Below are 14,141 nucleotides of genomic sequence, written 5' to 3' on the forward strand. Positions count from 1 at the left end.
AGATACATTTATGTGCTGATTGCAGATAGTTGCATTGAATAGTGGTTTTTTGGGTATTTATTGCATTGCTAATGTGCCTGATATTCTGGAAACCTGCCTGTGAGATTTTGGTGACGTGTGCGCACTGTCCGCTGCTCAGCCAAACTTCGGCTTACATAAAGTAGACAGTAGACAGTAGACAGTAGACAGTAGACGTGGTTTCAGCTGGCGAGCTTTTAGCGCACCTTCGGCGAAGCCTTTTGGCACCAAACTGTCACTGCGCCAAGCTGGATCTGTCGACACCTCCCCCTGCTGCGCTGCCACACCCATCTCAGCACACCTCGGTCTGCCAAACTACCAAACTGAGCGCGCCTCGGGTTGCGCTGCTTGAAACTAGCTCTAAGCGGGGTGCGCCACCCTGCGCCACCCTGCGCTGTGCCGGGAAACTAGAGCCCTTAGTCTCAAGTTCAGGGGTGAATTGGTGTTGGTGGCAGTGGAGACCATCAGTGTGAGAATTGGCAGTTCAGCTCAGTGCATGAGAAGAGAAACGAAAGTGAGGAAAGCAAACAAACAGCCAAAGTCAAGAGGGAACAAAACAAGACAAATTTGTTATATTTGGTAAGATTTTTTTTTTCCAGCCATTGAGCTCTTAAAGCTATAGTTGGTAATGTTGGAGAGCTAGCAAGATTTGAAAGTGGCACCTCCTCTAAGCCCCCCCCTCCGCCCAAAGCCACGCCCCCACAAACTTGAACACGCATCCTGCAGTACACCGACAGAGAACCTAATGTTAGCATTGGGCTAATACGAGCTACAAAAGGGGCTAAGTTGGCTAACGTTACATATTTCATGAAAATAACAAATCCCCCCAAATCCCCACAAATAATTACCTGTCTAACAGAAAGACAGCAACCTCTGCATCACTTTTCAGGCCCTTCAGCTCCCTCAGTTGTCTCCACCGTTCAAAAGCTGCAACGATGTTGACTCTGGTTTGTCCTCTCGCATTATCAAAAGCCTTTTTCGTCGCAGCCTTTTCTGCCTCCGACTTTCCTTTCTCAGCCTGTTTAGCGGGGCGAGCCGTTACAAGTAACGCTGGAAGTGTTGCTTTTGGCTGCATTTTCTCTGCCATTGTTTAGCAAACTTATTCTCCTGCTAACTCTGTATTTCTGCTGAGGAGTGTGCTGAATATTTCCGGCAACAGTGACACGTGATCAGTGCACGCAGGGAGGAGGGAGGGACAGAGGGGGGCTCGGGCAGGACGAGACATGAAGGCATGAAGGTTTTTACAGGCCTGCAGCTGCCACAGACGTCTGATTTTTTTAATTCCTTTTTCTGAACACATTATGTATTGACTACTCTCAGGATGGAAGGACCATTTCAGCCAGTATAACAAAAAGTGTTTCTGAACAGGATTACCAACTATAGCTTTAAGCAGAAACAGTTCGTAATTGATTTTGTTATTGCTCGCTAACACACAGTAAATATAATTTCTTCTTTTAACATTGGGTTGTGGTGTTAATGTGCCAACTGGCGAACTAGCTTCTCAAATTTGTACTGTTGGTCTCTTGGTTTCCCTTTTTGAATGACGAATACAGTCTCCTGCAACCTGCTGCTATGCAGAGTTATTTCCACTCATGCAGGTGTAGGACATTGATGTGAGTTGGCCATTGGATGCAGTCTTTGCAGTGAGCTCAAGTGCAACTTAATGACCGAGACACAGAGGACATGAGGCGACCAACAGTTGGCTGTCATCACTCCAAGTTCTTTGATGTTGGTTTGGTTTGTGTCTGAGCCTTAAGATTGCCAAGCTTAATGGTAGTTGTTTATAATGTTAGTGATCTAGAAGTTTGTTCTGTTCTTTCAAGTCACTGTTTGTAACCACAGAGAACATTAAAGTAAAATCTGTAATCATACTAGTTCTGCTCCTTTTTGTGAGCGTTGTTGACTCTAGAAATACATAGAGAGCTGGCGTTGCGACAGTGGTTTTATTTGTATTTGTCTAGCTTCCCTGTAATTTCTCATGCGCAACAAAGTTTAGATTGGTCATGGCCAATACTGAGGCCATGAGCCACAGGCATTCACTACAAACACACACCCAACACAGGAAGGAACACTGACCGGTTAGGGTTAAATATAGACCATCCCCCTGCATCCAGATTTAAAGCAGAGTGGATTCTCACACTCTTGCACGTCAGAAAAAAAGATGAATTCCTATGTAAACTCCAGACTCAGAGGGTGGCTGACTAGATTCCTGCGGCTTGAAAACAATGATCTGTCCCAAACTCTGAGCAGGATTTGAGGAATGCTTGTTGTTGTGTGTTGCGGGCACGCAGATGAAAGCTGATCGAGGGGAAAAGGGAAAGACATAAACCACTTCCTCCTTCACTAAGTCCGCAAAAGGCCCCCCAAAAAATCCCAGCACCACCCTTTAAAGAAACACCTCACTGCGAACTATGCGCAGAATATTTTCTTTTCTTACATTCAAAAATGTCTAGCGTGACTATTGCCCGAGTTTTGAAAATGTCTTTGGGACTGCAGCATTGGCCGACCGAGAGGATTTTATTGAACTCATCGGCACAATAAATATGAGCATGTGCTTAACTGTGTCATCAGTATCTCTACAGCTCACCCACTGCTTTCTCGCACTTTTGCTCTTTCAACAGCTGCACCTTATCAGTCTTTGGCATAGTGCTGTCTTACAAAATCCTTCATCAAGCTACACAGCCCCCTTTTCTAGCCTCCTCCTCCTCCTCCTCCCCTCATTTCCTCTTGGCCCAGGTTCCCACTTTGTCCCCCTCTTTCTCATTTACCTCCAAGCGTGATCCAAGTCCTTCTACTTCCTTAAGACTCTAAATTCTCCCTTCTAGACAGACTAGAAAGAAAAACACAGCTGGCTTCCTTGCAATATTTCATGATGTGTTTACTGATATCAAGCACCTTCTATCGACTGCAGTTATTCAGTGTAGACAGAAGGCTAGATTCAGGATTCATTCCATATGTTTGCAAAAGCGTCCCCCTCCTTCCTCATCTCCATCTTTCTTCCAACATGACCCTCCCCCACTTTACTCACCAACTCAGCCCCTCATTCCAGTCCCAAGCACCAGCTTCCTGTCTCTCATGGTCCTTCAGTATTTTTCTAGTCTCACATGTGGCCCCCTGCCCCTCCTATTACCTTTTTCACCTTACTACTTTGTTCTCTCTTTCTTTATCCACCTCTCCCCCTCTTCAGCATCCACCTCTTTCCCCCTCAACCTTTCTACGATCCAAATGAAAGAGAGCCGCAAGAATACCACAAACAATTAAACTCCCCAAGACACCACCACCCCCCCCCCCCCCCACAAATCTATCAGTCCTCCCTTTTTTCTGTCATGAGCAGGAAATTCTTGGGATATGAGCGAAGGGAATTGACTGCATTACCGCACGTGTTGTTTGGGGAGTGATTACTGCATACGTCGTGACTCACGGTCACGTTTCACACTGATTGGTGGGGATATACTGTACAGCCTTCATACCTGCACGTCAATCTAACACATATGGAAGAGATTGAGGCAACAGACAGAAATAATGCTGTGTGCATTAGGAGTCTGGGGCTGGGGAATATTATGGGATACAGTTTAAGACAGGCAAAAGGAATGAACCTCCATGCACACATGGGCATACATAGAGTATAATGACAACCATGAGCATGTACAGATAGTTTGGCAAGGAATCAAACATTTATATCACCATGGTTGATGTCATGTAAAAATGCAAAGATGCATTTATTTATGTTTTTAGTCTAATTCCAAAAACTGACATTCACAGCATCAAAAAGCTATTCAGTCTCTGTATTAAAGACTGTTGTAGTTGAAGACGGAAGATTTTCCAGAGACTCATTAGCTACAGAGAAGTGACGTTCAAACAAACATAAAAGGAGATGTGTATATTTTCCCAAACTCTGCCTCACCTGGTGCATGTTCTGTGATTTCACCACTAGGTGCTGCTACTAACACACTAGTCACTACTCAGCAGCAGTGGCAATGCAGATGTTCATCAAAGGCACATCTGTGTTTGTGTGAGTTGGGGTATGTAGTGAGAGAATAAGGGTACTGACTGGGGTAGGGACTTCTGAACATTGATTCCCAACCAAGTAACCTGTAGCTCAGCAGATACTTCTGCAGTTACCAGGGGCTATGTACTAAGATTGTGGAGTAGATCAGAGGTCTATTTGAAATATATGTATATATTATATAATTTCATGGAAAACATGAAGGGTGTTAAGAGGGTCAATAAGTGCGACTCCCAGTTTGCCAGATGTTGATTCAGTATCCCTCAAAGCATAAATAAAACATCCACCTCCTGCCGCTGCAAGGTAGCAGCACCAGTACAAAATCTGACTGAACCTTCTGAAAAAAAGAGAGCAAGCCTTGGAAAAAATATTGTAACAATTTCCACTTTTATATATTTAATGATATTTGATAACTCCCAGTTTAAAGGTATACTTCACCCACAAAATGACCATTTGTGAATCAGTTAGTCATGATGTGTTACCTTGAATTTGTTAAGAAAACTGTGTTTTTCTCACATGCTTCCACGGACACAGGGACAAAATTTAACAACAGCAATATGTATGCTCAGTACTTCCCAAACACATGCAGTTTTGCTAAATAACCTTAGTAATTGGAGTCTGGCCTTGAAGTAGATACGTTTCTCAGTTCTGTTTTAAATTGTAAGGTTTTAGTGAAAATGCAGGTGTTTGGGAAGTGCTAAGTATACGACTGGATAAATGACACTTGGATTATACTGCATGAGTTGTGTGAGGGTTTGTAAACAGATGTTTACAATCAATCAATAAATCAATACTGAGGGAGAAATTGGGGAGTGCTGCACTGGGTCAAGGCACTGGGTGTATGTAACTGTCAAAAAGCAGGTGCTCTTCAAAGACAGGGCACATAGTCACATCACGTCCATGGTGTGGGCTGACAGTCTAAAAAGGCACCTGAGGCACTCTGATTATGGTTGAAAATCCTTTGCTCACATGGACAGACCAATGTGTTCTGACTTAAGACAGTCTTCACCAGGGTACGCCACCATAAACCTTAGGAAACGTGTAAACACTAGGACTAGAATGTGTTTAAGAGTAAGTGTGAACACTGAACACTAAAGAGTACCCTCATGGCGATTGTCTAAAGTCGAAACGAGATGGTCTGTCCATGTGAATGAAGGATTTTCAACCGTAATCAGAGTGCCTTGGATGCCTTTTTAGACTGCCAGCACACACCATGTATATCCACACTGACTAAGCTGGGACAGACATTGTGTTTTATTCCAATAAATCAATATATTTGCCATTTTCTGTGGAGGCATGTGAGATGGAAACAAAGTTTTCTTCACAAATTCAAGGTATGTCTTGACTTAATGATACACATTCTGTGGGTGAAGTGTTCCTTTAAACTGGGTGTTATGTAATATCATTAAGAAAATAAACGTGGATATTCACTCATTGATTCATTTATTATCCGTAATCGTTTATTCTATTCAGGGTCGCGGGAGGGCTGGAGCCTATCTCAGCTGACACTGGCTCAAGGCATGGTTCCCAATCAGTCAATAAACCAACATGTACGCCATTTTTCATGGAGGCAGAACATTTTTATTTTTAACTAATTCAAGGTAACGCAGCATGACAAATTGCTACTCAAATGGTCATTGCATTGGTTAAGCATTCCTTTAACTCCATGTGCTATTTGTTGACACAAAAATGTCTGCTAGACATGTAAAAACTGTGGCGTAGGAGGAGTAGGCCCAGAGCCACCTCGTGCACATGGGGCCCATAATTAAAACGCCCCAGTATGTGTTTGTAAGCTACATAGCTTCATGTTTATTTACATGCTAAGGTTTCAGATGCCTCTGTTTCACAAAGTCACACCCAGATCCACCTCCCATACTATAATTTGGACCTTGTTGTGAAGGATAGGGTGGGTTCTGGGGTTATTTAATTACAGTTAATTATAGTTTTTGACTTTACATTGAACAACTAAAGTGACTATAATATTGGGTAGACATATTATGAGTCTATTGAAGACTACTGTAATAAATGTGATCAGGTAAAGCACATTCATTGTACTAGGAATATTACTGGGTTTAATGCAGCCAATCCAGATCGAGTATCCTTACGCTCCCCTTCAGAAACCGACCAATCAGAGGGTGCAGTCCCAGTAATAGTACTCCACACATGCTTCTAGCTGCGTGTAGCCCCGCCCCGCAGCCCCTGTACCGAGGGGCGGCGCGGAGTAAAGAAAACAAGTTATCTCAGTGGCAGGCCATGTTGTTGATGGTCGTTCTGAGAATGAGGGGCAGCTTTTAAACCTGGGAATATGATTAGCGGGAAAATGAACAAGGTAAGACCTCAAAGTCTTCTGAGCCTGGAGAGAAAGTTACTGTCTGCTTGTGTTTGACTTGGACTTGGACTGGAGTGATTGGTTATCCACATAGTCAGTATTAAGAGTCTGTATGAAGGATTTTTGGATGGATGTATGATGCTGAGGTTCATGTGTTGGTTGTGCAGTTGCGCACTTTGTGAATTTGTCTTCTGTCGAGACGCCATAACTTTAAAAAGTTTTGCCTGTATGAGCTGTTGCTTACTGGTCACTTAAATTTATAACGTTACTTAATAGGCTACAACATAGTTTTAGTGGTGGCTCACTTAAGAGAAAAATAGCCTTCATGTGACGTTATAACGCACCTGACGTAAATTTAGATACGCCATATCTCTTTAATAATCCCACATTTACATACTTAATGTTTAAGGTACTGTTATTTGGCTATAGTTGAGAGGAACATGGAGACTTTGTTCTCTGAGAAGTTTCTCGAAGCGTCGCACTTAATTAAAGTGACATAAAGTGCTGTGAATGGGGTCATATGATGCACTAAGCAGCCCCCCGCCATCCCCACTGTTACACTCACTTATTGTTAATGTCGCAAAGTCATGTTAGAAAGAGGAGGAACGTCTCTCACGAGCACATGTGCGCGTGCAAGGCTATGACGGAAGATGACCAGGTGACAGGTTGTTTTTCATATTAGGTGAATTGGGTGACACTTTGAACTATATCGCCATGACACTTGCCGAGCTGATAACTAACAGTAAGACAATTCGTTTTTGAATTACAAGTTTTCTGAAATGTTATGTTTAAATATGCAAATGGAGCATTTTCTAATTAAGTATGTGCTCATTTGCATACATTTCCGGAACAGAAATCTGAACATTGGAGAAAAGCCAGGTTCAAAATTCTTGTTTCAGTGTGTTGACATATTTGATTTAAGGGAATTGTAGATTTTTCGTTATTAAAATTAGAAAATACTGTCATCAGGCATAAAAAAATACATTGTCGCCACATTTATAGGAAAAAAATGTTTTATAAATCAGGCTATGAATGAAATATGGACAAATCCCCTCTGCAAAAACCTTCAGAATATAGGTAGGAACACAACTGTACAGTTTGGTGTATGTAAGTGCTGCTGAAGTAAAGATTTCTGGCTCTGCGTTTGAGAAAATGGCCTTGAAAGATATGTATTGTAAAATTCTATACATTTTTAGACCAAATAAAGACACCACAGGTGAATAGGGTCAACATTTCAACTGATAGATATCACAGTAAAACTTCTCCAGCTGATTACTTGTATTAAGATTCTCTTTCCACCGATGGTCTGACATAAAAGTTATCTCAAAATTGACCAGTGCATGAAAAAAACTTTTCACCTGGGAGTGCATAATTGCAAGTATAAAACTTGTTTATAAGTTAAAGCAGCCAATATTTGGAATCACTGTAAGAATCAGTAAATGTACGGATACGTTGGCGGATGGTTTCTCCAGTAAAACTCTCACTGTATTTTTTAGCTATAAATTTATAAAGTCTAAAGCCAAGGACAAGAGCTGGAGAGGTGATTTAGATCATCTGCCACTGACTCTCATTTACTGTGTTTGTCTTACACACCACTCATAAATTGAGCAGTTTGGAGTGCGACGGAAACATGCAGTTCCCAAGTGGTGCAATATAAACGTGCCCAAATAGCTGAGTTACAGTCAGTTTGGTCAAAAACAAGTGCCTTGTTAAAGAAAAGTAGGCTTGAGTTACAGAGGCAATTTGTTGCTTTCAGTCTCATCAGATTGTGATGACAAGCTATGGTTTTGTGCATGCATGTGTGTGTGTATGTGCGTGTAATGTTCAGCTTTCCAAAGGGCACGCATTAAGAGCAGAAGTACACTAAAAGGATGCTGTGAACACAAATCTGTCAAGTGTGTGCACGATCACACTGTAGGTGTGTGTATGCATGCCTACACTGATTAATGGCTTCTGCGTGGTTCATACATCCGACAATTAGTGTTGGCTCCATATCATGATCCCTATCCTGCTTTGGGACATGGGGGAAAAACGTTAAAACATTAACAACAAGATAACATTGTCCAACCTCTCCAACCTTTCCTTTACCGATAACAGTGTGGCCATTAGCAATTTTTCTCCTATGTGAAGCATATGTAATGTAGACAGGCGGGGGTCACCCAGCAGATTGTAAAGGGAGCTTGTTATTTCAAAAGTCAGTTTTTCTGGGAAAACCTGGCCACCGTTGCCTTTGGGCAAGGCACTGAGGTGCTCCACTGGAGATGCTCAGTTACCAGTCGTACAAAACTGTTGTTGTACTCGGTGTACAGTAGGTATTCTATATTTGTAATTATTGGGTGTTAACTGAGAGGTTTGATGGTCCAGAAATGGTCCATGATGGCTGTGTTTACCTGGGACGCCCCCCTGTTCACTGCCAGGCTGAGAGGCTGAAACAGAGCCTGGTTCACATTCCCTTGTGCCAGATGCAGTTACACTGAGTTCACATCTACAGTAGCAGCCATTCACTCTCACCTGGAAAATCCTGCAGCAGTAAAAACTGAATGGATGTAAATGATTCACATCTAGATTTCCCTTGAAACAGAAGCCCTGTGATTCATGTGTCTGAGGCTGCAATCGGATCAGATCTGGTCCTAACTAACACGCTTAACCATCACTTAATCATCACCCCTGGATGATGTCATCTGAGGCAACTTCACTGCATTGGTAACATTTTGAGGCAAAACAGATGTTGCATTTTGCCGGTAAATATCAACAACTGTAGCAAGGGGGTGTTGGTGGTGCTGCTGGGCTGAAGCAAGGAGAGATTAAGCAATGAGACCATTGTGTGTGTGTGTGTGTGTGTGTGTGTGTGTGTGTTTGTGTGTGTGTGTGTGTTAGCAGCAGGAGTCCCAGTGAACGGAAGTGTATCATGGCGGCAGGCTGACCTCACCTCGGGAACAGGCAGTCTCTGTTCCCTCCGCTGCCTGTCCCACCCTTTGGACACACACGTGCACGCTCACATACAAACGAATTGACACAAATATATTAACACATGCTGGTCTTGATGCCAACAAATGATGCAGGAACCAGGAAACCCAGACCCATGTGAGACACTCTCAATGGAGGGTGGGATTTAAGTACACAAGAAGTCTCACACACCACTGAATGACTGTGCATTTTGTATTATATAAAACACACTGTATTAAGCTGCCATCACAAACCTTTGGCTTTTTGTCCATTTCTGATGGACATTACCTAAACTTTTCTGTTAAGGAAAAGGAGAGTCAGGGTATTTCCAAAGAAACTGAAGGTCAAGTGTGTAAATTCCTTCAAGGACTCAATTTTCCTCTTATTGCAGTAGACTAAGTTTGTGATTGTCATTGCAAAAACCTGCTTTGCACTCACACCATTTGCACACGAGAAGCTATTTGACCCGGCAAAAAGTCAGCGAAGTTCGGAGTCCCAGGCTTTATACTCTGTGTGGATGTGAACCCTTACAGGGTGACCTCAATGACTCTGTAGGAGTTTTTAGATGAGAGGCGAAACGTCTTCAAGAAACTCAAGCAAACTCCGATATAGCACTTACGACGACCACATTATGATGACCATTGATTAATTGAGTAGTCTATTGAGAGAAAATAATCAAGTCTTTTGATAGTTAATAAAGAGTCATTACTGAAGATGTCATGAACTCAAAATAGATGTTCAAGTTTTTAATCACATATATGTCTGCACTGATCATCACCTGTATGCCACTATCTGGCCAAACAGTTACATAAAAGGTTGTTTTGGCAGGTAGCCTTAATGGTGGTTTAGAGTGTCATTTCCTGGAAATGATTGAAAATTTAATGACCCATCTTGCACTTGTTGGTTTTGTGTTCAATGAAAGGCTTTACCAAATTGTCATGTCCCTCCCCCAGTAGTATCCCAAATCTGTACAGTGGAGTGAATCAAGTTGTGTTGCATTGTGGGTAATAGGCACTAGTTGTCTGACAAGGAGGAAGAATGCGTGAAATATTGATTTTGCTTTTTTTTTTAAGCTCCATGGTATATCGGACAATGTGTGCAGTGCTAAATCAGTGGAGTACTCTCTCAATTGGTAACTAAATTATTTAATCAGCAGAGTAGTCATTTTAATTATTACCGGTAATGTATAAACAAAATGATTGTTGGTTGCAGTCTAAATTCATTACCAGTGGGAAGGAGAGTCATGTCCGTGATGAAATGAAAAACAAAGTGAAAATGTTTTGATGCAGTTTGGCTTGGTGATTATGGTGCCAGAGACAGTCAAATATAAGCATTAAAATTGAATTACATGGAAAATAGGTCAGCATGATCAAATGATCAGACATTTGGTCGTGAAGAACTGACACAAAATGACTGCTTGGCCTGAAAGCAATGATCTAAAGATCAGAAGACAAACGCCCATTATGAGTGACAATCAGACATTTCTTCAAATGGCAAAGTCAGTACGAAGAGTTTCCCCTCCAGGCTTCTTTCGCTGTGTGCCCTCACTGACCATCTGCAGCTGAAGCTGAGGTCACAGTGTCCAGTCCTGTAGTCCAGTAATGGACCACTCCCATACAATGTCCATCATTGTCTAAATATCAAGACTATTTTTAGAGAGAATGAAGGAGCAAGAGATTTTCCAGGGGTGCGTGTGCACGAATGTCTCTCTGTTTCTGTGTATTTGTTTTTACATTTGTATGCATACATCTCTGCCTGTGTGTGCATCTCTTGTATGAGTGTCCAGCCCCTCCCTCATTCAATCCAGCTACTGTTCTGTGACGGCTGGCAGACGTGCTGCGAGGAAGGGGAGGGATCTCTGGTTAGAAAGCATTTCTTTGACTGCAGAAACCTCTGGTTCCTTTTTCTGCCAGAAAGCTAAAAATATTAGAAAAAGGACCTTCTTGTGTACAGCAGATGTTGTAGGGGAGGTGGGGTCTGTCCTGGCATACTGAGGGGGGACACGGGGACAGGAAGAGGGAAGAGGAAAGGGGAAGGCAGTCTGTTTCCACTGACTGTCTTCAGGGATACACGTCTGCACGTGAGTGAGTGTTTGTGTGCAGCTTGTGTGCGTAGAGTTTGTCTTCCTGAGGTCTCAGGTAGCTGTTTACATCTTGTGTCACTTCTGTGGAAATGTAGGCAGGCCCCAGCTGGTGGAGGCTTTGTAGCTCACATGTACTGTACACTTGTGAGGGTTTTTTTCCATCACTATTTGTCAGTGATGACAGATGGATCCAGTCTGGTTAAACTGTGTGGCTGAGCATCTACAGTATGAGTGAATAAATTGATTTGTTCATTTCCTGCTAAATAGATAATAATTATTTTCTTATTTTGAGTGTTTCATGCTGTTTTTGAGCTCTTTTTCTTGCAGGAATGATCTGACCAGTATCTTTACTGGATCACTCAATGCGACATAACACATGTTTTACCAAGGGAAGATGTTTTTTTATCCATTACAGTGGTTACAGTAATTACTATCCTGGGGACCGCACTGAGCATTGCAGGTTGTTTGTAGTGCTGAAACACTCAGGCTCTACCAGCTGTTTTCTCTCCTGTAACCCTCCTCAGAGTTGTAAACCTCCTTCACTGAGGTTTCCTTTGCTGGACTCCTAAGTTGAGCTGAGTGGAGTGTCTTGATAGATTTGGTAGTCAACTCAGTTTGCTTTCCTTAGTTAAGGTGATTGTGCATGACTACTAGTTGAAGTCTCCCCATGGTCGAGGACCAATGACCTCTGTAGGCTTTTCTGTAATTGTTCTGTAAGGAACTTATTGTTTCGTTTTTTTGTGTGTGTAAAATAGCCTACCTTACTGTTCTGTAGCTATAGAGAATGTTAAAATGTAAGCAACCTATTTTTCAACAAAGGGTTACAAAACAGTCTCATTCATCAGTAAAGCTAAAATTTGTAGGTTTTCATGTTTTACAGCCCAACCAAGTTAAAATGACTGAAAAGAACATTGAGCGTAATATTTGGGCTGTCATTTCAATTAGCCACATTGCTAACCCAACTTCTGCACTGTTTGTAAAATAGTTTGGCTTGAAAAATGCTTTTGTTTAGTTTCATGTAGCATAAGTTCATGTTAAGATAAGGCCAAGTGGCTAGCTGCGCTGGCTAACATAACATTATGGCTAGCACATATTTTACAACATAAAGATTATTTAGCCTACGTATGTGAATGGCTAGCTTAAGATATTATCATTGACTACTGTTTTACTTGCCTAAAGAAGAGGTGTTGTCTTTGAACCCTTTATAAATCCTTTAAAAGCAATGGTGGCAGAGGAGATACTGTCACACCAATGTAACAGGGCTAGAAAGCCACATAAAGGTCCACAGGCTGAGATCAGTGCAAAAATAGTTAATTTATTAGAGACATCTGTGCACAAAAAGGGTGCTCAAAGTGCAAAAAAATGAAGAAGAGTGAATAAAAACAGCAGGAAATGTTTCAGTCCTCGACCATAATCAAGGACTGAAACGTTTGCTGTTTTTTGTGCACAGATGTCTCGAAAAAATTGACTATTTTTGCACTGATCTCAGCCTGTGGATTTTTTTATGGCTTTCCAGCCCAGTTATAATGGTGTGTGGGTATCTCCTCTGCCATCCTTTCTTGTTTGTCTATTGTACCGACGCACCCAAGACAAACTTTTTTGTTACCCTAAGTAGGCACAGTTTCACAGCAGCCCTACACATTTACAAAGAAAACTGGCAACAGCTCTTGAACAGAATATTGTGAGCCACAAAGCTGCTTCTCAGCCCAATAATAGTATATCCGCTAGTCTTGTCACTCAGCAAAGTAAATCAAATAAATACAGTTGACTCTCATTACAAAGTCCACTTGGTAGCTGTGCTGAAGCTTTGGCCAACCATAATCTCGGTTGGTTGTCATAGGATTGTTGTTCAAACCTATACTTTACTGAGTACTTGAAAGACTTCGCATCCATGTTGGCTTAAAGAATTTGACTTACTAAATGGCCTACAGTTTCCAAGATAAAGATTGAGCTTTGAACCTCAACGAAGTAATTACTATTTTTTAAACAAAAATAAGTTTCTGCTTCAACACTGAATATTTTTAAGTTTACTTGTACGTTGTACTTATATTTTTATATTTTAGATCCTGTATTTGTTTATACAGCTGCATTCGTTCTCTGGATATGGTTGTTGCATATCCAGAGAAGATTAAACCTGCAGCCTTTTGGAAAAATATGTGGTCACATGAACCACTTGGCCAACATATCATTTTGCATTTGACACAGAAAAGCAGCATTCCAATTGTTATTTTTTCCACCGCGACAGTGGGGTTGGTATTGTTTGCACTTTGTTTGTCTGTGTGTGTCATCATGGCAAACTGTGCTCCTGGAGACACCTATTGCAACGCAAACTACCACAGAAGCAGTTTTGAGTACTTTGCCAGGTGCTTATGTCTTTCTGTCTGTGGATAGTATTAGTGAATGCCATAGTGTCAAAACGATGCAATATGCAGTCTTGAAACTTTACAGGTGTGTAGTTGAGATCACTGTGAAGGATGAGTTTGGAGATGGGTGTGGTCTGAGCGAGGGTGCCAGAAGTTGGGTAGTGGGAAGTAAGGTAAGGGCCACTGCCCCTTCACCTTAAGCCCCTGGCCCACATTTAAATATACTTATGTCTTTCAGCATGTCATGCCCTTTATTGGTTAACCAAGTGGAGAGGTGGCAGGAAGTGAGGGGAGAAGGACAGTTGGGGGATGACTTGCAGCAAAGATCCCAGGCTGAACACAAACTGTGGACGTTGTGGTTCGTGATCAGCGTCTTAACCCCTAGGCCACCGGGAT

General features: G+C 42.0%; 1 protein-coding gene across 5 annotated transcripts in view; it reads left to right on the forward strand.

Annotated features, from left to right (window-relative positions):
* Window positions 1–14,141, forward strand: part of tns2a (tensin 2a) — a 65,176-nt gene that overhangs the window by 6,872 nt on the left and 44,163 nt on the right. The window contains exon 1 of one of the 5 annotated variants that reach the window (XM_050063876.1): window positions 6,246–6,353. The exons of the other annotated variants lie outside the window; for them this stretch is intronic. Within the exon in view, the coding sequence (XP_049919833.1) occupies window positions 6,330–6,353 (24 nt within the window). The 5' untranslated portion in view covers window positions 6,246–6,329. Of the gene's footprint in view, window positions 1–6,245; window positions 6,354–14,141 lie in introns of those variants that run through there. 5 annotated transcript variants of the gene reach the window in all.

The sequence above is a fragment of the Epinephelus moara genome, chromosome 16, assembly GCF_006386435.1.
Source record: "Epinephelus moara isolate mb chromosome 16, YSFRI_EMoa_1.0, whole genome shotgun sequence".
NCBI lineage: Eukaryota > Metazoa > Chordata > Actinopteri > Perciformes > Serranidae > Epinephelus > Epinephelus moara.